This window comes from Podarcis liolepis (genome assembly GCF_965112155.1).
Source record: "Podarcis liolepis genome assembly, chromosome: 1".
NCBI classification, from domain to species: domain Eukaryota; kingdom Metazoa; phylum Chordata; class Lepidosauria; order Squamata; family Lacertidae; genus Podarcis; species Podarcis liolepis.
The window spans coordinates 31,226,126-31,252,509 of NC_139554.1; the positions used below are offsets into that span (position 1 = coordinate 31,226,126).

At 44.4% G+C, this 26,384-nt stretch overlaps 1 protein-coding gene and 2 long non-coding RNA genes across 3 annotated transcripts; 2 read left to right on the forward strand and 1 right to left on the reverse strand.

Annotated features, from left to right (window-relative positions):
* Positions 1 to 474: 474 nt before the first annotated feature.
* On the reverse strand, positions 475 to 3,902 carry FOS (Fos proto-oncogene, AP-1 transcription factor subunit). Its single transcript, XM_083500103.1, has 4 exons — positions 3,411 to 3,902; positions 2,516 to 2,761; positions 2,077 to 2,184; positions 475 to 1,955 (listed from the first exon to the last, which is right to left on the reverse strand). Exons 1-4 carry the CDS (start codon positions 3,549 to 3,551, stop codon positions 1,347 to 1,349), a joined length of 1,104 nt encoding a protein of 367 aa, XP_083356229.1. The 5' UTR covers positions 3,552 to 3,902; the 3' UTR covers positions 475 to 1,346.
* Positions 3,903 to 9,638: 5,736 nt separating this feature from the next.
* On the forward strand, positions 9,639 to 12,570 carry LOC310705231. The gene is made up of 2 exons (XR_014525200.1): positions 9,639 to 9,800; positions 12,258 to 12,570. It is a non-coding gene; the product is annotated as an uncharacterized lncRNA (long non-coding RNA).
* Positions 12,571 to 18,178: 5,608 nt separating this feature from the next.
* Positions 18,179 to 25,308, forward strand: LOC310707181. The gene is made up of 2 exons (XR_014526378.1): positions 18,179 to 20,185; positions 20,467 to 25,308. It is a non-coding gene; the product is annotated as an uncharacterized lncRNA (long non-coding RNA).
* The last annotated feature ends 1,076 nt before the right edge of the window (positions 25,309 to 26,384 follow it).

Here is a 26,384-nt window from a genome sequence, read left to right on the forward strand (position 1 = left end):
AAAAGAACAAAGTCAGATATACTCAGGGAGAAGGAAACAGGAAGTCTGATGTGACGAAAGAGCAATTATCAGAATAGAAATAATCACAAGCCTAAAGGAAGTGTAATTTCTCCACCGTATGATTGAGATATTTCACTGCCTCCAATTCCCGATAATTGAACCCATGTTCCTTTTCAAGAGTGCACCTGAAATGTATAGAAACTTTGTATGAGGTGGCAAGCCTAAGCACATTTACATAGGAGCAAGTCCAACTCAACAAAGAGGACTTACTTCCTAGTAAATTTGGGTGTTAAAATTTTGTGTATGCCTATACTAGTGTGCTGAACAACAATGTGTGTTTAAACAAAGGATTATGCTAGTCCCATTTACCAGCACCTAACCCCTTCCAGCAAACCACAGCAGATTTGGACATGGATTGTGCTAAATTGAAGCCTTGCCACTTGAGAGGTTTTACCGTAAAGAGACTCCAGAGTCTTTGTAGCATTCAACTTAAATGCTTTTATTGACAGTGTCTTGAACAGTAAGCAAACAATGCTTAAATGTCATCCAAATTCACTTTCCACATGTCAATTACCTCAAGGTAGAAAAAATTAAAATAAAAAATTAAATATATCCATAAATAAATTAAAAACACAATAAAAACGTTTTCATGGAAAACTTATGTCAAACCATTCAGACCACTTCAACAATGTATGATCAGTTAAAGTTACAATGAACATTGATGTACAAGGAGAACTTTAGTACATGGACAACATAGCTATTTATTAATCTACTAGAAAATAAAAGGGTATCTTTTCGCAGTTAAGTTGGGTCATTGCTAAGTCATCAAAACACGATATTGCCAGGAACACAGTAGTTATTGTTAGTCAGCTGCACTAGATACGAGTTGAAGATACCCAGCACCATATTAAGAATTCCAATCATTAAACCAACAGATTAATTAGTTAATGCTAGTGAATAGTAAAGAGGAGGGAAGGGAGTCACCAACCCAGCCATGTTGAACATGCTACGAAACTACTAGTTCTCATTGATGGGGGACAAGACAGATTCCATGCGGTTTTGCTACATCTCTGGAAGAGGTATCAGGCCTGGCGTCTGGCTGCGAGGCAGCCCCTCCAGCAAAGTCATTTCCCTCCAAGTGGGCTGCCCATACCAAACCTCCGGAATGGAGGGCTTCGTCTTTCCCTAGGCCTCGGGTGGGATCTCGGAGCTCCACAGGAAGGAGAGAGCGGCTCCTTGGCGGCCTAAAGCCCCATGCAGCAGCAGCAAGGGCGGGTGGGCTCGGTCTCCGCCGTGGTGATGCCCCTAGGCCCGCAGCGACGGCTCGGGGATCTGGCGTCCCTTCTTCACAAGGCCAGCAGGGTGGGCGAGCTGAGCGAGTCGGACGACGGCTCGTTGCTGCTGCTGCCCTTCCGGTGCGCGGCGGCGCAGCTGGGGAAGGCCTCGGTCTCGGGGTACGTGAAGACGAAGGACGAAGTGTAGGTACTGGGGCACGGCGTGCAGGTCACCACCGGGGTGCAAAGCGGCTCCAGATCCACGTGGCCCGCGGGCCCCAGGGGCTCCCAGTCCGCCGCGTAGAAGGAAGAGGAGCCGGACAGGTCCATGTCCGGCACGGAGCGGGGAGTCTCGCGGGTGGAGCGCGCGAAGAAGTCGTCGAAAGGCTCGGCCTTCAGCTCCAGGCCGCTGCTCTCCTTGACCGGCGCGGCGCGGCTGGGCTCGTGCAGCATGGGGAGGGCGAAGGCCTCCTCCTCGGACTCGGGCGAGCTGGCCACGGGGGCTTCGGCCAGCAGATCCAGCGTGGAGGCGGCCAGCTCCTCGGAGAACTGCAGCTCTTCTGGGATCTTGCAAGCGGGGCGGTGGGCGGCCAGGATGAACTCCAGCTTCTCTTTCTCTTTCAGCAGGTTGGCGATCTCGGTCTGCAGCTCGGATTTCTCCTCCTCCAACTGGTCGGTCTCCTGGGGACACAAGCAAGGGGAGGGGCGAGTCAGCTCAAGTCTCCTCCGGGCGGGAGAGAAAGCAAAAGGACAGCGCCGGGCAGGGAAGGGCAGGATCGCCGGACAGGCCGGAGATACTCACCGCTTGTAGGGTATCCGTCAGCTCCCTCCTCCGGTTGCGGCATTTAGCAGCTGCCATCTTGTTCCTTTCCCGACGGATCCTCCTCTTTTCCTCCTCTTCTGGTGTCAGCTACGGAGAGAGAACAAGCGTGGACGTCAGTATCCAGTGCTTGAGACCAGAAAGTGCGCTCCCTAACTTCGGATCACAAGAGCAACTCTTGCATGGAGCAAACGACCCAGATACTGAACTGAAAGGGGGGGAGGGAGTCTCCACCCGCTTGCAAAACTGCCTTAATGCCCTTTGTCCTTTAAAGGGAACAGCTATCTAATGTCCCAAATGTCCACCCCGCTTAGCCAGAAATAGGCTTTGAGCTATAATAATATATTGTTGGTAAATTAAACTACAGCCCTCTTCTCCTGGTTTCTAGGGGCTTCATTGCAGCCAAAAGCTGAACACACACCTGCTCAACTTTGCCCCTCCTGCCGATGCTTTGCCCTCTGCTTCCTGTCGTCTTGACAATCCCAGCCCTAGAGTAGGCACCGGTCTGGTGAGCAGGGAGCCCGTAGGGGTGGCTTCGGTTCTGGGAAGGGGCCACTGAGGAGATCAGAGTCGGTTGCACCATCCACTGCAAGTCTGGACTTGTAGAAATAGCAGTCACGGTGGGAACGAAGTTGGCACTGGAGGCGGCTAGGTCCGTGCAGAAGTCCTGGAAAAACCACAAAAGGAGACCCTGTTAGTTACCAAGTTGGGGGGAAGGGGTCAGAGAAATGCGATGCACGCTATGACAGCTCTAAGCCCCAGAGGCCGGTGCGCTATTTTGAGCTGGGCCTGCAGTCCCTGGGGCCAGATTGGCTCGGACGCTGCTGCTGCCATCATCAGACTACACATGAACAGGGGCTTGTTATAAATATCTCTGACGTCTGCGCTGACGCAAGCGCCGCTCCGGAGTCTCCTGAATGAAGCCGCGATTTATCAATGAAACCGCTTTACGCACCCGCTGCAGAACACCTCCCGGGCGAAGATCCATTCCACCCCCCAACCCCTTCATCATTTATAGCACCAAACAGGAGCTAGATTCGTCCACCACCCCCATTTCTCTTTTTCTATATGGCCAATACTGCCTTCCCTGGGCAGAGCTGCTGGAAACACACCATACAATGTAGCGTATATCGAAAAGTAAAGAGAAAAGCATGCATCATATACAGGCCAGGGGAGCTCTCCCAAGCCTCAGCTATCAACATTAGGAGCTGCTCGGGTCCTGTCATTGAACCCTATAGCGACAGAGAAGCAGACATAGGCAGCTATTCTCCCAACCCGACACCCCGTGAGCCATAAGCAGCCCCCCGATTCCTCACCTGTGAGTTGACAGGCGAGCCCATGCTGGAGAAAGAGTCCGCTGGTGAGGGATAGTATGTGAGGCTATCCCCAGCCGGAGAAGCGCTGCTGCAGCGGGAGGAAGACGCGTCGTAGTCAGCGGTGAAGCCCTGATACATCATGTCGGCTAATCTGGGGGTGTAAAAGCCCTTCAGGGTGGTATATCTTTCCCAGATGAGTATCCGAATTGAGCGAGTCCTCGGCTAGGCGAATGGGTTACTGAGAAACCCCAGCCGCTTCTATGCTTCTGCCTGCTTCAGCCACACTGCTGCTGGAGTAAAGAGCGGCACCTCCGCCTTTTATTCGCTACGGCCAGGACTTGTGAATGAGACGACGTCACGGGCGAAACCAATCCTCACGGGAGGGGAGCAGCGGCGGTCACGAACGACCTCTGAGACGGCCCGAAGTGCCTGGCGCTAGCAGAATCGCTCTGAAAACAAGCTGAAGGTCGTCTCCAAAGCGTCGCGGAGATTATGAGGAAGTTTGGCGGCGGGTCTCAGCCTTTAAAAGTCAAGGAGAGGGGCTCGGTTCCCTCTCCCAAAATGGTTTGCTCTAAACTCGGGAACCCCTGACGTAAATATCCTTATATGGCATACATCCTGTGCAAAGGGGGCGTAACTGACGGGAACGCTTCAGGGCTGAGGCCAAGGGATGGTGCGTGCCTGTGGTAGCAACGGCAGGGGGAGTGGAGAGTAAAAGCAGCAAGAGCCGCAGCAAAGGCTTCTGCATGCAGATTCTGCCCATTTACTGCTGACCAGACACTGAAGTAACAGCTTAAAGAGACAGAGATGCAATTTTGCCCATCATCTCCACAAGGAGAGTCATATAAACCTTCACAGAATTCACTGATTCTATGATCTCATAAGATCAGCACCTCTGGAATTTCTAAATTTTAGATGCTATGGCATTCACAAGAATGTCCTCTGCCCACTCTGAAATAGGGGTGATGATATGCAGCATAAAGCCAAGGTGATTAAATGGGGGATACAGAACAGATTTCTACTCACAGGTTAGTTTTTTAATTGCGTTGGACTACATAATTACCTTTCTGCTGTTTGGTGTTAAGTCCAAAGAGTGCAGTGATCATATGAGAATAATTATTTATTCTGGACAAGGTTTGTTCTTCTGGATATAGACAATGCAGTCCTCAGTGGTCATTATTCTCACATTACTGTCTCAGAAATGAGATGAGCAGTCTTGCCCATAATGCCCTGAGCCTTCCTGTTGCCGTAGGTGAACCTACCCACATCTCTGGGCCTGGTGAGTTCTTCTTATAAGGATTTAAAATGTTAATATTGGCACTACTATCAAATCTCTATTTTATGTTTATTCACGTTCAAGAATGTTACATTTACAACCAAACAAAACTTTTCTAATATCAATATTACTCATCACACTACAGGAATGAAATTTAGTGAGACTGAAATCGTATACCCATTTATCAGGGAGTAAACCCCACAGAACTTAATAGGATTTACTTCTAAGTGTAAGCACACATAACTGTTCATTATTGCCCTTTCACTTCTTATTAGGATCAAGTGAATTCAATATTGCTTTAAGGTAAAGGAACCCCTGACTGTTAAGTCAAGTCACAGACGACTCTGGGGTTGTGGCGCTCATCTCGCTTTACTGGCCGAGGGAGCTGGCATTTGTCCACAGACAGCTTCCGGGTCATGTGGCCAGCATGACTAAGCCGCTTCTGGCGAACCAGAGCAGCGCACGGAAACGCCATTTACCTTCCCACCGGAGCAGTACCTATTTATCTACTTGCACTTGGACACACTTTTGAACTCTATTAATCTTTAGAACCATTGTTATAGAAAATAATATTCCCCTGAATTCAGTATTTCAAGCTGCAATCCTATGTCTGACTGAATTTATAGGAGCTTACTTCCAAGTAAACATGCATAGGCTCAGACTGTTACACACATTAAGGACGTTTTAAGGTAACTTTTCGTTGTGAAATTTTAGAAAATATTATCATGTGGACTGCAAACCCATGTATTATATAATCTGTTTTAGCCTTCCATAATTGTTATCGCTTGTTCATTTTCTTTGGAATTTGTAACACGATAGGCAGCCCTAATTAAAGGCTTTCCCATTCCAGTTCACAAAGGTTGTTCTAGTTCATGCAAGGGACGATCCTTGCCTCCACTACAAACAGTTACAAAACTTCCATTCATTTCAGTTGTGTCAGCATTTTACCTTCTAGTAATTACATGCAAAAATGCATGTGAAGAAACCAACACTGCAGTTCATGTACCATTTACTCAACACAGTACTGGAGAAACTGATTGCTCAGGGGTTTCTAGAATGGTTTTAGGTCATTACTGAGGTCATCATCTGTAGGTTAGGTACTAGGGGCTTGTGAGAGGAAGGTTCATTCCAGGTGGACACCTCCTGTGACTTGCTTGGAACCACCAGAATATATTCTAATGGGACTTATGAAGCAAATGTCTTGCTGCTGAATTTCAGCAAATAAGAATTTCACACTTTTCCTTGTGCTCAAAGCTCTTCACATAGATTATCACAGAGATTTTTGCATATCACAGTAAACACAGTTGAAAATTATTATCCACATAATAATATTACAATTTAAAGCCCTAAATGGCTCTTGGGTACAGATTGTCTGAAAGATCACCTTCACTGATATAATCCTATCAGTATGCTAAAATCTACCGCAGTCAAGATTAGTTAGGTTGCTTGATGCAAGAGTGGGCCTTCTCAGTGGTGATCCCCAAACCATTCAACTTCTGTTCCCAAAGACCTTCCTCTTTACAATTGCCTTCAACTTATATGATAAACAGCTTGGGTCTCCAGAGCAGCTTCTCATTTGTTTGACTACATGGGCATAACCATGATTTTTGTGGCAAGGGCAGGCTTTTGTTGGGGGGCGAACCTCAGTTAAGTATGGTATTTGTACTGATTTTTATTGATTGGGGGGCAGCTGCTGCCCCACCCCTTTGGCTACACCCATGTTTGACTATATTTTTATATTGTAAATTGTCTCTCACTCCTTTGCTCATTACTTTGTGAGAAAGTAGTTCTAGAAAGTGGCTTAAAACACTTTAATGAATGAATTACAATAATAATATAGATAGTGCAGAGGATCAAACATAGCCGGTGATCTAAGGCAGCCCACCAAATTCATAGCAGTGCTAAGATTTGAACTAATAATCTGCATGCAGTTCATTACCCATCCTCTCAACTACTATATACTTTAACTGATAAAACAGACATAGGCGCCGACTCCATGGGGCTTGAGGGGGCCCGAGCCCCCTCAAAAATTCGTTTGGGGGGGCTCAGCCCCCCCAATAATCTCGGGCGGCGGTGGGCGCGTCCGCGGCTTTTATAGGGCGCCCGATCGCCAACACCGCCGACGCTGTGGCTGCCCGAGCCCGAGCCTGAGCCCGAGCCCGACCCGGAGCCCGAGCCCGACCCGGAGCCCGAGCCCGACCCGGAGCCCGAGCCCGAGCCCGAGCCCGAGCCCGAGCCCGAGCCCGAGCCCTACCCGAAGCCCGAGCCCGAGCCTGAGCCCGAGCCCAAGCCCGTCAGTCAGTCAGTCAGGAAGGAAGGAAGGAAGGAAGGAGAAATGGGGAGGGAGACGAGGGAGGAAAATTGCGCGCAGGGTGAAGAAAGGAGAAGGGCGAACGAGACGAGCTTCCAACCCAAAAAAGGGCTGGAAGACTGGGAGGATGAAGGATCGGGAAAGAAAGCGACGCCTTCCCCGCCCGCGACGTCGCCCGCTTGTCATTGGCAGCGCAGCGGGCGCCCAGAGGGGCTGGGCACCGGCGCAGGGCCGCTCCGCAGCCGCGGAGGACAGCTGCGCGGCTAGCAAGGTGCGCCGCGTAGAGCGCGGCCCTTGTGTGGCCCGGTGGCCAGGCAAGCTCGGGCGGGGACCCCCATGCGAATCTAAGACGGGAGAAGAGGGCAGAGCAAAGGGGGTCCCTTCCCCAACCTCCGGCTCCGAGACTTCCCTGCGCCCCAGAAAAGCGAAAGGATTTTCTCTTCTTCTTTTTTTATAAATATTTTATTAAGTTTTCAAATACAAAGTTAGAAACATACACTGAAGAAAAAAGTAAAAGAACAAGAAAAAGAAATAAATAAAAAGAAGAAAAGAAAACCAACCATTCAACACATTTTTTATATAACTAACTGGACTTCCTCGCATCTCCCTTACCCTGCATTCTTTATAATAAAGATATCAGCAAATTATTACCTTGTTTCGTACCTTATTTTGTACTTTTCAAATACTATACCTCTAAATTTAACATACTTTTCATCAGTTACTTATATCTTAAATTAAACATAGTATTACCTTAGATTTTGACCTTTTCTTACTTAAAATATAATTTCCTGTTTCCCAAATCTAATTGCTGAAGCTATAGTTTCCGAATCGTGTAAATTTTTAACATTCATACAACTTATATTGTTTTTGTAAATAGTCCTTAAATTTTTTCCAGTCCTCTTCCGTTGTTTCTTCTCCCAAATCTCGGATTCTGCCCGTCATTTCAGCAAGTTCCATGTAGTCCATCAATTGCGTCTGCCACTCTTCCAGTGTGGGCAAATCTTGTGTCTTCCAATATTTTGCGATAAGTATTCTTGCTGCTGTAGTTGCATACATAAAGAAAGTTCTATCCTTCTTTAACACTTTCTGGCCAACAATGCCCAAGAGGAAGGCCTCTGGTTTCTTGGGAAAGGTATACTTAAATACCTTTTTTAACTCATTATAGATCATTTCCCAGAAGGCCTTCACTTTTGGACAAGTCCACCAGAGGTGAAAGAATGTCCCTTCAGCCTCCTTACATTTCCAACATTTATTATCAGACAGGTGATATATTTTTGCAAGCTTGACTGGGGTCATGTACCACCTATAAATCATTTTCATAATATTTTCCTTCAAGGCATTACATGCCGTGAATTTCATTCCGGTGGTCCATAACCTTTCCCAATCCTCAAACATGATGTTATACCCAATATCCTGAGCCCATTTTATCATGGCTGATTTGACTGTCTCATCCTGAGTGATTTTCTCTTCAACCTGCCCTCCATCCTCTTGCAGAAAACTCTTTGCCTGCCCTGCCCGTATCTCGTTTTTGCTTTTTAATTCCACACACGCACCCTTCGGACTTCGTGGCAATTGGGCGCGCGGGTGCGTTTCCTAAGAGAGTGAGGACCCCCGCCTCCTCCCCACCTGCTCCCTCGCCAGCCAGCCAGCCGCGCGCCCTAGCCGGAGAGCCCCGGCCGTCCCCGTCGCGCAATCGGCTGGATCTCCCTTCAGCAGGCCGTGCTCACAACTCGGCCCAGGGACCCCCAGCAGCGGATCTCCGGCTCAGCTGAAGAATCCGGCAACAAGCCCCCTCCTTCCCAATCGCTCCGCCGAAATACGCTCCAGAACCCCCCAGATAGGCCACCGGCCGCCAAGTCTAGTGGCGCCCTGAGCGAGGGTCTCTCCCCAACACCGCCACCTCGAACTGCGTTCTCCCGGCTACCCGAGCGAACCAGCGGCAGGACCCCGGTATGGGCCCCCCCAATATTTTTTATAAGTCGGCGCCCCTGAAAACAGACTAAAGCAAGAGATAATAGACTCAGGCTCCCCTTGCAGGCACTCGATTTATCACAGCAGGATACCCAGATTTCCAGTTTAACCTGGAAATATCACCAGATTAGCCACTAAGTGGTTCAGAAGCCCCCCTTTTTTTTACTGAAACAGTTGTGTTGATAATATAGCAAGATTTTAAGTCACACAGAACACTCCTTCAGACTGGAGGCTACATCTCAAAGCAATCCCCGCACGACGTTTTTCTTCCCATCGTGGGGCCTCATTTTCACTCTACATTTCTTTTAGCCGCTTCTATGCAGCAAAAACGAAGCAAATAAACTGAGGTTTATGGTATGCAACCTAAACCGCGCAGCTATTACCATGGGAACCTATATTTACTGCTCCTGCAAATAAAATTCCTGTCTCCGAGGACCCGAATGGTTTCTGCGTGCAGTCTTGGATTGGGAAGGAATACCGCACGTGCGCCGTATGTATGGAAAATATAACCTAACGTCCTTCCTGAAAAGAGAGAGCAAGGAGCTATGGAATATTCTGCACGTTCTCTAGTGCCGCGATCACGAGACACTGACTTAATCCCCCGGGGGCTCTCACTAGGAGAAGGGACTGGCTGATGCAAAAGTCTCTCTCCAGGAGAAGGGTGAAAATTGCGCGCGGGGTTCCGGCTATTCCCCATTACTGGAATGTCCCAGAAACAGAGTGCTTTGCCAGGAGGGAGGAGGGAGCCGGCCGGGACTGCTGGGATGCGCCCAGCCCGCCCCTGGCGGCCGGTAGGGGCTCTTGGGAGGCTGCCAGGGAGCTGCGGTAACAGGTAGAGGAGGGCTGTCTCCTTTCCCGGAGCTGGGATTTGTTATGATCCGCGCTTGTCCTCTGCAGGGAAGCCCGGAGAGCCGGCGAGGAGGAGGGAGGGAGCGAGGCGGCAAGGCAGCCAGCCAGACCGCACTCGCCCGCCGGGGAGGAGCTGGCGTGGCCGCCGCCGCAGCAGCAAGGCGAGCCGGGTAGCGCGTTGGTCACAACAAACAGAAGCTCGCTCTCTCCCCGGCGCAGTTTCTAGGCAAGGGAGGAGCTTCGCCCAGCCCGAGCCTGCCGATTGAGCTCATAGGCTAGAAAGGCAGCCATGCGGGGAGGGATCTGGGCCCTGGAGGCGAGGCGGGGAAATCGGGCCAGCTGCTATTTCGAGGTGTCCCCGTCAGCGCCAGGGACAGGCAGCTTAGGCGCCTCGCCCCGGGGAGTGGAGCGATTCTTCTCCTGGGTGGGGCGAGACAGGTCCGTGGGGGCGATTTTCTGGCTCCCCGGATTACATAAATCGGCTCAGGCCCCCGAGAGATAGAAGCCCAAACTCAGGACGAAACGCGGCCCTCCTCTTGCACCAGCTAGAAATTGCTTAAGGCCTGCTGGTGTTTGTTGCCAGCTCACCCATCAAGAGCAAAATAGGACAAGCTTCCGTCCCAGGTTGTTCTAGCCTAAGGCAAAGGATCCTTTTGTAAAGCAAATACAGTACAGTAGATGATTTTGTTGTTCAAATAGCTCATCGGTTAATCTTTGACCTCACGTTGTTAGTTGTTTTCTTTGAAATCATAAATGGTTTGTCACATGGCCTTTGCTCCAGACTTGGAAGGTCTGACCTTATTATTGCCATTATACAAACGGGCAACTGAGGCCAAGAGAAAGTAACTTGTCCAACATGACGAACAAGTCGTCACACAGATTTCAGTTGTATAACTTTTTCTTAAGTCCTAAGCGCTAGGTAGAGCAATTCTCAGAAATGTATACCCCACACCAATCAGCGTACTCCACATTTAAAACCACGATTTACGTTACGTCAAAGTGTCTCTGGCATCAAGCTGTACAGGGATGTACAGAGACGAACAAGTCTGGAAGAATCCAGTCAGCCAGTCAGTTGAACTCTGGTCAGCAATTAAATAGGCACTCATATAACCTCCAGTCTAAAGTTGCATTGTGATGTATTTTAAGACTGCAAAAAAGCCATGTTGAAAGCAGCATTTAAAGTAGGTCATCCTATCAACATATCAAAAATAAGGTACATGGCTGAAATATTATATCAAGCTTTGCTGAGATGTGAAAGAGATGCTCACTGGATTATAATATAATATAATAATAATATAAATGTTTTGGTTTATAAAAGCCAGTTCTCAAAGTTCCATCATACTACAGTGCCAGTCTCCTGTGACCAAGAAACAGACCTGAGTATGGGGCTGAGCAAATGAGCAATAACATGACAATTTTATATTGCCAGTTACATTTTCTGCAAAATACAATGTCTTCTAAAATAAGAAACATATGGTAATTCCAATCATGTAAGCACCAGCAGACAACTCTGCAGTAACCCCTACACTACAAAACTATTTCAAAGCAGTATGTGAACATAAATAGCTTCAGTAGACTAAATCAGAATCAGCTAGGGCAGCAATGGACAGTGAGCATGATAAGGTTAGATCCAAGCCTCGAGTGTTTAAAGAGTTGCTCACCCAGTTGGACTGTGAAGGAGAATAATTCACATAGTAAAATGACCACATTCCAGGTCTCACAGCTGTCTTGATTTTTCAGACTTTTGCCAAATGTGCTCATTGCTGGGAATAACTAACAGAAGCAGCCTTCAGTATGGACACAGAAGGCAATGGTCTGAGGACAAAACTAATTTGTAAATAAATATTTGTATAAGCCATTAAAGGACTTCTTAACTCAGTTCATCAGCTCCATGTGTTTTATTGCCCGCAAACTAGACCAACCCAAAGTGCATAGTAGTCAAAATAAAGCCCTAATCTATTTAATTTTATTCTTTATTGATTACATTTATGCCCCTCCTTTCCTCCAAGGAGGCTCAAGACAGCATGCGTACTTCTTCCCTTGCCCTTCTTGTTATCACAACAATCCTGTGAGCAAGGCTAGGCTAAGAGATAAGTGACTGACCCCTAGTCACCCAGTGAACTTCAGAGCTGAGTGGAGGTTTTGTTTTGTTTTGCTTGCTTGGAGGTAAATAGTGCAGGAGGATATTTCTAATATTAGGAATACTTGATGTACAGTATTATGAGTTTGTGGTTTCCTCACAGCATTGCATACATTGTGAGCATCAGCTGCAGTTGGTGACCTCAGATGACAGAGAAAGCACAGGTGATGGAGCAGGAAGAAGAAAAATCCCCTCTGTGATATAGGTTGACAATGAAAACAAGGATAGAAATATGTTTACTACTGCCTAACAAGACATATTTCTCTCTCCCCCGCCATGCCCTTCCTGTGTCTCCCATAGCACCTTCACCGTCCTTGACTCTCCAGCTGCACTGTGTCCTGCTCAGACTTCAGGAAATATGGAGAAGCTACACACCTTTTTGTTTCCAGTCTCATCTGCCCAGATGCAGGAGAAGTTCAAAAAGACAGTCCCCTTTGTAGTTTCTCCCACGCTTTTGCAAAGCTTTTAGGGGAGACAGGAGAGTGTTTGAATATGGCTGTATGCATACTATCCAAATCTGACTGGTGTTTGTATATATGAGCCTAAAGCAAGACTCCTGAGCTGCGTAAAACTTCAGAGGCAGAACAATAAATCCATCATCGGTCTCTCCAAAGGTGTCCCGCTCTATAACATTTTTCTACTATATCACAATAAATTCTCTGTGCAGGTGGTGTTATGATCACTATCATTGCATTCACTCAAATGCTGCTCTGTGGTCTAGTTAACTTGATAAAAGTTTACTGTTAAACCTGTGAGACATACAAATTGACCTAAAAGCCCCTTAAGTATCCAAAGTCCCCCACCCTGACCCACAAGTATTCTTCTTCCCCTTAAAAAGTTATCAAAGGGCTACAGGTTACATAATTTGTAGCCTTGGCTGGAAGCTTGCCCATTTTGTTTAAGCAGAGAGCAAAGGAGACCTGTTATGATGTGGCAAAAATAACAGTTAAAAGCAAAAGTGAAGGTGGAGTGAGTGGCTGATGCTCTCTAGGGAGGTAAACCTTTGCACACAGAGAGACTTTACGAATGCCTGCTGATGTGTACAAATGTCACTCACCAGGCAATTAAAACATTTAAAGTTGTCTGCCCATCCCTGCCTACACTTTGCCAGCTAGCTTAATTCTGAAGCTGGAGTATTCATTAAGGAGGTAGGCCTCTTACTATAGCAAAACTATACTTGGCAGAGGTAGCTGTGGAGGGTGGAGAAGTTAGAGATTTGGTAAGACCAGCACAACCTCACTGCCATTTTCACTATGAAATGAGCAGAGCATTATGCGAGAATTTTACCCACTCTGCCTTTTCTAGGTTAAGGGAGACCATTGGTAGTGCTGCCCAAGACTCCCCCCAGTCCAAAACCTCTGCCACTTGGCACAGGAATAAGACAACATGGATTTTAAGTTACTTGGTCTGTTGCCTTATTATTTTCTCAGTTCCTTCCTGTAGTGTCCTGAAACTAAATGATGCTTCAGCTCGGAATAGCCATTATTAAAGCAAATGGATTGCACCATGTTCCAGTGACATCTTCCAGTACTTTCATAGCCTAAGGAATTAAAAGGAGTCACACATTATTTACCATTTATTTTGATACTCCAGACAAAATGTGTTCTGCCCCCTCTTCCTGTGAACTGCCAAAATAAATAAATATTAGAAGCAGTGTCTTTAAAATCTTCTAGCCAGGGACTGACATACATGTTTCTGTGATAGGAATAATGGTACAATATTGTGTCATTTACTTGTGTTGCTCATCGACAGTAGGAAAGCAGGATATGGGCAGCCCAATTACATATAAAAAGGCTTCCTTTTCATAACAGATGAGAAAGAAATGGAAGTGTGTGTGTGTGTGTGTGTGTGTGTGTGTGTGTAACCGCTGCTGTTTTGCGCCAAGTCCATATTTGTGACAAGCAAGGCCTATTCTGTACGCTATGATTGCCAGATAAAACCACTTGAAACAGCCTCTCTGTCTGTAATGACTTGTCCTCTTCATTGTCGTATTACAGACACCACACTATATTTCCACAGCATGTGAAGACATTTGACAGCTGTCACCACCAGGAATGTGTGCACTTCTGTGGAATATCATGATGCAGAATTACAACATTAGGACCAACTCTTCATGTTAAAGTGGCTGTAGCATAAAGTTATCGCAAAGAGGCTATCACAAGCAGCATATTTATGACGCAGAAATCAGTCTTTAAAGATTTCATAAAATGATAGTGTGCCCAAAGCATAACATGGTTCTGCCCTGTAAAACATATCACATGCCCTCCAGCCCCCAGGGGAGATCTCAGGAAACTATCCTTCCTGCCTCCAGTACAGTAGCTTTTCATACAATCGGTGGGATTTTCAAATACATTAAAGCTGCAAACCTATGTACCTTTGCTCAGGTGCAAATCCCATGGAACTCAAGGGCACTGAGCATATTTGGAATCTTTCCATTAATAAAATGCTACAGGAATTGATTGGTGCTTGTAAGATAATAGTTTCCTGTTCCAAATACAGGAAACAGCAGGAGTACTGTACAGTGGTACCTCGGGTTACATACGCTTCAGGTTACAGACTCCGCTAACCCAGAAATAGTGCTTCAGGTTAAGAACTTTGCTTCAGGATGAGAACAGAAAACGTGCTCTGGCGGCACGGCGGCAGCAGGAGGCCCCATTAGCTAAAGTGGTGCTTCAGGTTAAGAACAGTTTCAGGTTAAGTACGGACCTCCGGAACGAATTAAGTACTTAACCCGAGGTACCACTGTACTTTCTAGAACCACAGTAGGAACTTGAAACACAATCCCATAGGATCAAACTGTAAACCCCAGCCCGTAACAATTACACACAGAGGTATTCAGTGTAATTTACAGCACTAGGGCTGTATGATGAGACTGCATGTTCCTAATGTACTTACAGTCCATTTATTTTTAATGGACAAAGGTCATTTGAGAAGTCGCATCCAAATCCTATGTCAGCTTGGTCACAGCTATCCAAGAATGAAATATATCTTACTTTACATAAGACCTCTTATTCCCAGGTTATTTTACTCTTAATCACAGCACTGAATTGAGTTATGAAAATACTTAGCAGTTCAAAAATTAAGATGAAGCACCTTACCAATAACCAATAACCAGTTTAAACTACTGTGCAGCTTTGATACGTTTGCTGAGCTATTGCTTGCTTTGTTCTTTCCTGCCATAAATAGCCAACTTAAAAATTGTGACTGTTAAGATAAGGATTAGCTGCTGTTAACATTTCCTGTAGATTTGATGCTGAGGGCTGCTGTTATTTATCTAAAGCTAATATTTAACGATAAAAATGCATTATGACATGCTATCAAGCACAGTCTCTTAGTTCTTTGGTGTCTGTATTTCCGGCAAAATATAGGTCATAGTCCTCAATTCAGATGTCTCTGTTTCTTCTGTTTCAGAAATGGTTCTTTTATTTTGCCACATCCAGAAATAATTATTCTGCTTCAGAATTGGAAGAGCTGTTTGCTGACACAGAACACAACTTAAAACAACTAGATGCAAACTGTCTTCAGCCCTCTTCAGTACAGTTTGGGAGAACTGTGGCCCACCAGACCAGACATTGTTGGGCTCCAACTCCCATCAGCCCCAGTAAGCATGGACAATGGTCTGAGGTGGTGGGAGATGTAGTCTAAAAAACATCTGGAGGGCCATGGATTCCCAGTCCCTGCTCTACAGTCTTGGAAAGATTAAATACCATCCACTTTGCTTCACTATAAGAGAACTAATGTTTGAGTGCCAGACATGAGTTCATGCACAACATACTGTACTGTACTTCCGGGAACATCTGTTTGCCCAGAAAGGAAGTCATAGATACCGTACATTGTTCCATTCAGCTCTGAAGACTGTTTCCATCTACCACACTGAGAAGAAGCCCCATTCAATACAGTAGCCTTGCATGGGATAGCTAAATTAGTGAGTTAGTCAATGTATTTTCAAAGCACCAGAAGTCTCATATTTGACAAGTTATCATTACACTTGGGGTTTTTTGGGATACTATAAGCAACAGAGCCTGGTCATGACATTTTGTTGTCTGAGACAGAACAGCAAATGCACCCCACCACCACAATCAATTCCAATACCAACATGTTCATAGTTCCCCCTGCCCCCCCTTCAGGATTCAGGGTGAGAGGATGCACAGAAGGTTCATCTCCATGGTGGGGCCCTGGCTCTGGAATGTTGTCCCCTCAAAGGTGTGTCTGCTTCCTGCATTGTTGGGTTTCAGATGCCAATTGAAAATACTTTTATTTGCCTGGGCTACCAAGCAAAAAGCAGCATGATGTCATTACCTAGCTGCATCTACTATAGAGGATCTGCCTTCTAAGGGGCAAAATGAAATTTGTCAGTCAGTCATCTTGAACTGCCCCCACTTGCCTTTGCAAAGGCTCTAGGAACAAAAGTTGTGGGCTATATCAAGACCCACATTCTTGTCTACTCACTAAAACCACCTAATGAATGGACCTTGAAGTTCTGCAGATACTTCAGACAGACACATTAACAACGTTACTGCAGTGAGTAAGATAGGGAGAATTCTATCAGTTCAGAAGCAAAACAACATTTGTTTATTTCTGCTCGTTCTGGCTTCAGCATTCACATTTGAAGTGATAGCTACTCCTGTCTTAAGGAAACTTTAGAGCTATTTAATGTGTAGGTAAAGGTAAAAAAAGGTAAAAGACCCCTGGACGGTTAAGTCCAGTCAAAGGCAACTATGGGGTTGCATCGCTCATCTTGCTTCAGGCCAAGGGAGCCGGCGTTTGTCCACAGGTTTACTGACAATGCACACCTTTTGAGAAGGGAGTAACTATTTCGCGTGCTGGGTGTTCCCGGAGATTAACTTTCAGGGAAAGCTCGCACAGATCTTCAAAAACTTTCAGGTGTGTAATGAGACAAGTTAAACCTGCTGTACCACTTAACCTCCTAGACTGGCATCTAACCCAGTGATGGCAACACCAGTCTACTGTACTACTTGCAATCTTACCTGTTTTGTTTTGTTTTTTTGTATGGGAATACTATATCCTTTCCCCGTGGCAATAAAAGGTGGTGGGAAGAGGAGCAATTTTTAGCAGAAATGGGTATTGAAAAGTTTACAGTTATCTTTTCTCTCCAGCCAGTTGTCCATTTCTGATTTCCTTTGCTGCAGCAAGACAAAGAATCACAATTGCCTGTCACATGCCTATTTTCTGCCAACAGCTTTTCAGGCTCCTTGAGCAGGTTTTCTTCACTTTGAGTGCCTTTCCAAACAGGTCCAGTACAGTGACCCTCACAAGTTGGGAAAGACAAATGTGTGTCAGAAACTTGATAGCCTTCCCCACCAGCATAATAATATTACAAAAGGGTTCTTCTCTCTGTACATAAGGGTGTGTCCTCAGTGTTTCATCACTTTTTCTTTTCTAACGTCATGAGATGGGTGTTCAAGCACAGAAATACTGCTGTAAGCCATTCTACTAAAAAAACAAAAAACAAAACGAAGAAGAGTCTTCTGGCACCTTAAAGACTAGCCAGTTTTGTTGTTGCATGATCTTTCATTCACTCCAGTCTATGAAAACGTGCCATAAAAAAACTAATTAGTCTTTAAGGTGCCCAAAGATGGTTTGTTGGTTTTGCCATAACACATTAACATGGCTAACCTTATAGAAACTGGTTTTGTTTCACTAGGAAGCAGTGTTATCCCTCATTATGAAATCTCATTCCCCCAAATGCAACCTGCAGCTGAGTTCAACCTATGGTGTGGATCTGTATATACTTTGCTGTAAGAATGTAGGATGAACCTGCTGGATCAGGCTGGAAATGAGTACAACAACATTCTGCCCACCTGCAATTCCCACCAATTGGTATTCAGAGGCATAATGTCTCTAACAATACATTTAAATGTCTTCTTATAAAATCACAGCATTATAGAGTTGGAAGGGACTCTGAGGGACAGCTAGTCCAACTCCCTGCAATGCAGGAATCTCAACATGTGGTCTCCCTTCCAACTTGAAACCATAGCAGACCCTGCTAAGCTTTGAAAATGTGCTATCATAACGATGATGCATAACTTGTGGCTACAGCTTGTTATATGCCTATAAATCCTATGTCTTTAGAAGAACAAGTGAACTGTAGGATTATTTCTAAGTAGTACCATGTCTGATGTCCCTCTCTAGAGGTCAGGTTTTGGAAGTATGAGCAATTGGGGAATCAAAAAAAGAGACAGAATGGTGCCATGTTTGTATCCTCAGAAACATAATAATATTTATTAAAGTTGGATATGGTATTGCACTTTCATAGATAACACTATCAAAGACATATTACAAGATACACAAGCCAAAAGCGTAGCTAATTTCTGCATAGCATCTGCACGTGTGCTAAATTCACAAACGAAGAGTAATGAGCCAGCAACGGAAGTGCTACTTGAAGAAAACCTGTCTCGATGTTGCACAACACCTGAGTAATATTTATTTGTCTGGAAAGATCGTTAATCAGATACAGGTAAGTGCCCATCCCTGGGCCAAGCAGGAAGCAGATATGCTACCCACGAATGGTGCTCCACCCGCACAGCAGCAAGGAACCAGACATGCAATAAAACTGACCTACCCTTTGAAAGCGGCATTTGTGCTACTGGGATAAAGTATTGTTTACATATCGTACCTGTCATAGTTCAAAATTATTAGTGTTATTGGACAGAGGAAATAACAATGTACAGGTGCTCCTTAAAAGCGCAGGGAAGCACTGGGCAGCACAGGTGGGTGGGAACGAGTGAGGAGAAACACAGCAAGGGTTCAGCATGAAAACGATATGGTCAAGTTAAGAGCACAAAATGATCTCTTCCTTGGGGTAATGAATACACATTAATGCACGTTTGTTTATTATTGATTTACAAAAGTATTTATATACAGCCCTCTTGCAAAACCTCAAGGTAGTGTACAATAACATGTTGTTGTTTAGTCATTTAGTCGTGTCCGACTCTTCGTGACCCCCTGGACCAGAGCACGCCAGGCACTCCTGTCTTCCACTGCCTCCCGCAGTTTGGTCAGACTCGTGTTTGTAGCTTCGAGAACACTATCCAACCATCTCGTCCTCTGTCATCCCCTTCTGCTTGTGCCCTCCATCTTTCCCAACATCAGGGTCTTTTCCAGGGAGTACAATAACATAAAAACATTCAAAACCAATACAGAACAATAATTAAAATGAATGGCTACTCAAGCAATATTTTAAACTGCATAGGTCCACATATGTGTTGAAGAATGAATACAGATACACACAGAATGTCATGCAAGACTTTCAGGCATGTAGCCAGCCATAAACATGTACACAAATAAGTGGTGCAGATGTTCACATGTATACACCCTCTTCAGATACATAAACAAAATATGTTAAACGTAATGTATAGATGTTACCATATTAAAAGAAGTGCACCATTCCCCCACAGACAATTAGCATGAAACCCACATGTAGCTTGCTACATCTGAGGATGTTACCCACTTCCTTGTTCACAGTATACATACAAAATCATCAAACATGACAATCTAGTTGCAGGTTTGGTGCTAATTCTTAAAGATCCATAATGCCTCAATACACAGGTGTTGTACAAGATGTGTTCCACATTTTATGGCACTGATAAAAATTAATGACCAAAACGGGGGTTGGGGGGGGGAGAGAATAAAATTGATATCCCATAGAGAAGTCGTAGAAGTTTGAGGAATCCTAAAGGTATGCAATACTTGATAGCGCATAAACATGTGTCCATGGTACCAGAACGATACACACGACCTCAAGAGGCAAATGAGGTCTGTTTCTCCCCGTATGTAAACAGCTTTCCCCCAACAGTCCAGCGACTCAGTGCGAACGCTTCCATCCTCCTCCTCCCGTCCCCGTCTGACCCCGTTCAGGGCCAGGTAGGCCCACCTGTTCAGGCCTGAGCAAAGCGCCCCGCCAATCCCAGAGCTCCTCTCCTGCGCATCAGCCAATCCTGTCCCTGTTGCCGAGCTTTGGCTGGCTAACTGACGTTGCTCTGGCGACGGCAAGAACGTTGGGCGCTCACAAAACACACCGACGTCAGCGCGTAGTAACCACGGAAACGAGCCCCGCAACGTCATCGCTCTTTCTCCCTTCCCCTTCAGAAATCGTTAGCCACGCAGGCGGCGGCGTCACCCGCTGAGGGGAGGAGGAGGAGGAGGAGGCTCCCGGTTGTCATAGCAGCTCAGGGAGGTGGGGCTCCGTCGCCAAAGCAGCAAGGAAGGTAGGGCTCGGTTGCCATGGCAGCGGGAAGGTCTGTTTTGTTTTGGGGTGGAGCTGTAATTAGAAAGCGAGGGCTGAGGGCGGCGAGGTGCCGGCGGCCCCACAGCGAGAGACCGAGAGGGAAGCTGGTTTGTTTTGATTTCTGAGATCCCGGGGGCTTTGGTGTCTCGAAGTGACGCTCCGGGAGCAACTGGTGGGGGTGGGGGGGGGGGTTGAAATCGGGATTCCCTCTTATAATAATAATAATAATAATAATTTATTATTTATACCCCGCTCACCTAGCTGAGTTTCCTCAGCCACTCTGGGCGGCTCCCAATCGAGTGTTAAAAACAACACAGGTGTTGTCCGCCTCACAATATTCGGAGATCTGGACCAGAGGTCGATCCCGGCAAACGGTCGTTGTGGGGACGGACAGGGGGTGGATCCTGTAGTGTCTGCCTCAAGCGGCGAAACGTGAGGAAGCGCACTCGCGCTGTCTGCCGCACACGCACCAAAAGGGAAACCCAAGTCTGACGCACCGATCAACAACAACCCCCGCGGCACTCGACTCAAGTCTTTTCTGCTCTATCTTACGTAACGCAAGCCGTGATCCCTGCATCCCCCCCCAAAAAATTCAGCGTTGTCCTCGTGCCTTTAATAAAAAGATAAAGCAAATGGCATCTATAAAAATAAGAGAGAAATAAAGCTGGCTTGAGCATGTGACAAAATAATTAGTAGTCATGATGATGATTATTATTTTTTAAATGTTGTTTAGTTTCAGATGTTGGTGGATATCCAGCGGTCAGGTGTGATGGGAGCTGGAGTCCAACAATATCTCACTGCAATGGCAGCTTATCTGATATTTCTGTTATATTCCTGTTATATTCCATTTAATATATTTTGTCTATGTGTATGAAGAGGGTGTATACAAATGTTAACATCTGCATTGCTTTGCTTGAATACATAGCCATCGGTCAGTTCATCTCAGCTTAGTTCTGAATTGAACCAGCAGTTTAAAGTGTTATCAAAGAATACTGGGTCTGGGTATGGGGGAGAGACACCGTCCAAGTGTTTTATATTCTATATTCTCACATGGCTGCTTTGGAATTGTGGTATGGCAAATCCATGACCCAAGGTAGTTTTGCTTTTAACAGACTCAAGAATTGCTTTAAAATTTACTCACTATATGGCCTTGGAGCATACATACCTATTTTACACACACCGTGCTGGAAATTCCTGGTTAAATCAATAGTTCAGAGTCAATGTATTATTCTATAAATTACAAACTCATTTTCAGTAATCAGCAATTCAGCAACAGAGAGTAAGAGGTTAAAGCAGCCAATTTCTGAGCATGTTTCAATGGTGTGTCTATTGACATATTCAGCACAATTAAAAAGCAGTATTAAATTATGATTTGTAACAAAGCGCTCTTTGTTACTTTGCCATATTTATATAACTGAGGTATATCTACTTGTCAGTTCTGCTGCCTGCCTGTTTAAGAAATACCAAACAGTCAAAGCTGGACCTATGAAAAATTATAATGTCACCCACTTGGTATGTATAATATTTTGGTTTTCTAATGGCCTTTGTCTAATCAACATTGCAGAGCACAGTAGTTAAAATCCCAGTGAACATTTTTATTTCCTATGATTATATCTGTAAACTCCACAATAATTGTGTTAGCTTCAGCACTCCAGTCCTTACAGTTATGATAATCTTGAAATCCGAGATTTGCTTCAAATAAGCTTCTAGCCCTCATGAGTGTGGAGAAATGCTTCGGAATTAGACCTTGGAAAAAAGATTATATAGCAGGTGGCAAATAATATGAGTGTATATTCATTATTTCTACAATATTCCTTTTTAACTCAGAATATTGGATTTTGAAGGGCTGACTCATGATGATATTTGAATTAGAGTTAAATTTACTAGTCTGATTATGGAAGACCCACCTACAAGTAATTCCCAGGAATACTAGGATGGCGTTTCCAAATGCTGTTGTAAATATACCTAGACATTTATGACAATTGATAAACTAGTGACTGAATACTGTCTGTTGGGAAGGGAGATAACGTATCGGTTTTGAAGTACAGACATCTGGGCACTAGCCCAGTTTTGGTAATTCTCTGCACCGTATGCCTGCTTGAACTGTCAAATGCCACTGCATTCTCTCAGATTGCAGTTGTAATTGTTGCTTTAAGTTTTTCTTTATCTCTGTATCCTCTGCCTGCTAAAATACTGCAGGGTCAGTTCAGACTTGTTCTTGCACCACACCTATCTGCTAATAAGTACGGTAGTATAGTACTTACATATGGGGATTCCCTCACCCTGAACCTGGGGTGGGGTGGGAATTAACAGCAATTTCTCACGGCAATCTATGAACTCCCTTTCATCATAATGAATATGTTACAAAACTATAGTCTGTAAGATGCATGTCCTCAGGAGAGTGACGTGGAAGGTTAGGCAGCAATTCTGAAATAGTGATAAGTTGCTGTAAAAAAGAGGAAGTTATTGTTGACATAGGGAAATACAATCTTGAACACTAGCTTGGGGTGTGTGTGAACTCTGCTGAACTCCATTGTACGTACTTCTAAGCAAACATGGGTAGGATCAGGCTGCACTTTTAGTCGAATGCGGGTCTGAACATCTGATAGTCCCTCTCTTATGCAAAGGGTAGAAATTACTGATTGATCACCTTTGTCCTGTATTATTCGGGACAAGTCTGGGCTTGTTACCTTACTCTGCACTTCTCTTTCTTCCATTGGCAATGCAAATGCTCCTTAATAAATAAATAAATATTTCTCTCAGCTATCACTTCCATCCTTTTTGAAGTAGGTTGCCAGAAATATTTTAGGGACTGTATTCTGGGTATAGTTTAAATCCAGAAGTACAGGTACACAATTGTGCATTCTGAGCAGAATTAGAGGAGTATCCAGCCTTAGAAAAAGGAATCACCTATTAAATGTTCCAAAATATTAAATATGCACCTAAACACATTATGGCCAGTTTATTTCTTTGGACCCGGAGCTTGCCCTATCCTAAAGTTTTTGGGGAGGTAGTAATACTTAAAAACAAAAGCCATTAGCAGAATACAGACAGCTGGGTAAAATCTCAACTCTTATCCTAATGTAGTATGATATCGTATACTATCCCACCAACTTCTACTCATCGTTTCTCACTGGGTAGAACCCATTCATCTCTCCCTACTGTGGTGTCACTTTTCTTTTTATTACTGCTCCCTGCTGTTGTGCTTTTAATCTGCAGATATTAACAGGTGGTAACACTTAGGTCAATGCTGTTAAAAACTTTACCAGCCAATGTCTGTAAATTTCTGCTAAAGTCATGAAAGTAGGCCAGGCTGATTTGTTTCCAGTCAAATGTCTTCTCTTACGTGTTTTTGTTCTGTTCTAGATTACAGATTATTAGCTATAGTGTTTATTAGCTAACCCTAGCTTCATATGAAATTCCAAGCTCCTAGAGTTTCATGTGTTTGTTTTCAGACTTTAAATCTCTTCTCACAGAGGGTTCCCATAAGGCAAATATGTGACAGTCACTTATTTATGCAGTATACTGTATATTGTCCAACATCCCCAGTCATCTAGTTTATTAATCTTGTTCATCAGTGGATTTAAGCGTGTACTGGAGCAGACAGTGAATTACTCATATGACATCACTATTATCTCCTTGCGTAATTCCTAATCTTTTCCCAGACTTGCTAAATATCTGGCGTTTTGCTGGTTCAGTCAGGTAGAAACAACCAATGGTGGTAAAAATAAATATTTCTCATTTGGTGTATGATACAATTGATCTTACAGCAATGAACTCATGATGTACCTAGGTCCTAGGCTTTTAGAGATGGTATGTGGACTTGGAAAAATCAAAGGTAGCCATGCTGGCCCTACCATTAGACAAAGTGAGGAGGCTGTCTTAGGCAGGTGTTTAAGGGCAGGAAGCAGCAATGGAAGATAGGCTTTCCATTTCCCTTTAACTTAACCTGTTGACCTTTGGTGCTGTGGAGGATGCTGTCCTATTGCTAGTGCTGAAGTATGATTGAACTGCTGGTCTCCATTGGCTTCTGCATGTGGAGGGGGAAGGGAGGAGGCATCACCTTTCCTTTGCTTCAGGCAGCAAAATGTATTGGGTTGGTCCTGACAATTTTTTAAAATGTATTTTAATCCATTGATTTTTCTCTTTAAGTCACACCTGCAATTGATTTTCCCCTAGTCAGTGATGAGTGTAAGAAATAAGGTTTAACCATAGATTGAACTAACAAGCCACCATTCGTTTTGCATGTTTACTTTAGAGATAACTGCTGTGTTGATGAGCTGTGTTGTGTTTCCTTCTTTCCCACCTGTATGTAGATTTTATAGGTTTTATTTTTTGTTCATTGTTGTGAGTCTTCATTTCTTTTGCACTCTTGAGATAATTGGTTTTCTGGATGAATATTATCATATGGCTCTGATACTCTGTAAAATGCATTCTGTATTACCTTGTGGTATTAAAAATATGCATTCCCTTTCTTTCTTATTTATAAATACGGTGGTTGCCCCTTGCAGACTATCTCTTCCTCAGAAGCACCACATACTTTAGTAAAACATACCTTAATTAGATGGTTTGAGGGTAGCAGTCAGCATTTAATTATCACATTATTCAGTAGCATTATATGATGGCCCTTGTGAGCAAGCTCCCTTTTGTGAAGTAAGTACATCCAGTTTAGGTATCAACCACTTTCCATTCATGCACTCCCATTTTTATGCATGTGGAAGTTTAGTAAGTGACATGTTTTGATGCTCTAGCAAATAGCATTTCAGAATTTTACAGAGGTTAACCAGAAAAAGAACATTTATGAATATGACTTTTGTTCCACATTGTAAAAGAAAGCTGTTATGTACTGAAGTTCTCACCCTGGGCCAGCAGGGGGATACTGTAGATAGTTATGCAAATGAAGGATCAAAAGTGACGTTCAGTGATTGGATGGATACTGTAGATAGTTATTCAAATGAAGGATCGAAAGTGACGTTCAGTGATTGGATAGTTTTAGAAAGTTGTTACAGTAACGTGGTACTGGAGCTCTATATAAGCAGGCTGACTGAGCCCTTCAGTTCAGTTCTGTTCTGGCCTCTGAATAAGCAAGAGCTGTTTGAAGAATCACTGTGTCGTCGGATTTGTTCACCCACAACTTAACAAAAGCCTTGATGAAGGTGATAATCTATATAGCTGTTTCTTCTAGAAGGGTTTAAAAGTTGTACTCGGTGCAACTTTTAATTTAATTTAATTGTGTCAGATTGATGGTCAATCACTGTGCACCCCTTCTCCCACTGCACACGACTATCTTGGGGATGTAAGAAATGAATGGTATGTTGTGGCATGGCATACGGAGCCATATTATGCTATGCTGATAAGAAGAACAACAAAAGCCCGGTTATACACATTCAGTCCTTTACTTGATTATTAGCAGATTGATATCACAGTGGAGAAACATCATTATTGTAGATTGACAAGTAAGTGGTGGTGTTCAACATGTGGTATGTCCATCATTAAACAAAAGGTTGCAATGCCTAGTATACATGTCAGATTAGCAGATGATCTAAATTGGAGAAGAACTACAGACATTTTCAATATTGGAATAAATGAGAGAAAAATGATTTCATCAAATTCAACACTGGCAATTGGAAAAGTCACACCCATTAAAGAACCACGCAATGCACAAACATAAAATAGAGAGGATACCTGGCCAGGCAGTTTACTGAATATGTAGGCCCACGTTAGGACCTCGATAAATAGCCTCTGGCACTGGCAGCCTGGGACATAGCCTTGTCTTTCTTCACATTCTGTTCCCATTGATTATAATCAGTGATTATTTTTGCCTAATCTTTAATCCTTGTCCTTGTTTTTCTTTCTTTTATTGGCATATCTAGTTTCGTGGTTTTTTTGTTTGTTTGTTTACATAGCCAATACATGTAATGAAAAGTGCTGGCATGAGCTGTATTTGTTTATACACAGAAGACATTTTAAAAATTCTGCACATTGTCCTGTGCAGTTTTGTGTTCTGTCCAGAAATTATTTTTATTTTTTACAGCACAACTCACTATTTTGCCACTTAAGGTAATGGTCCAGCTTTCTTAACCTGAAAACAGCTTGATTATTTTATGAGCATATAAGCAGATATGAGGGTTTTCTGCTTATTCTAGGAGCTTGACAATAACAAATTGCCCTTCTACCAA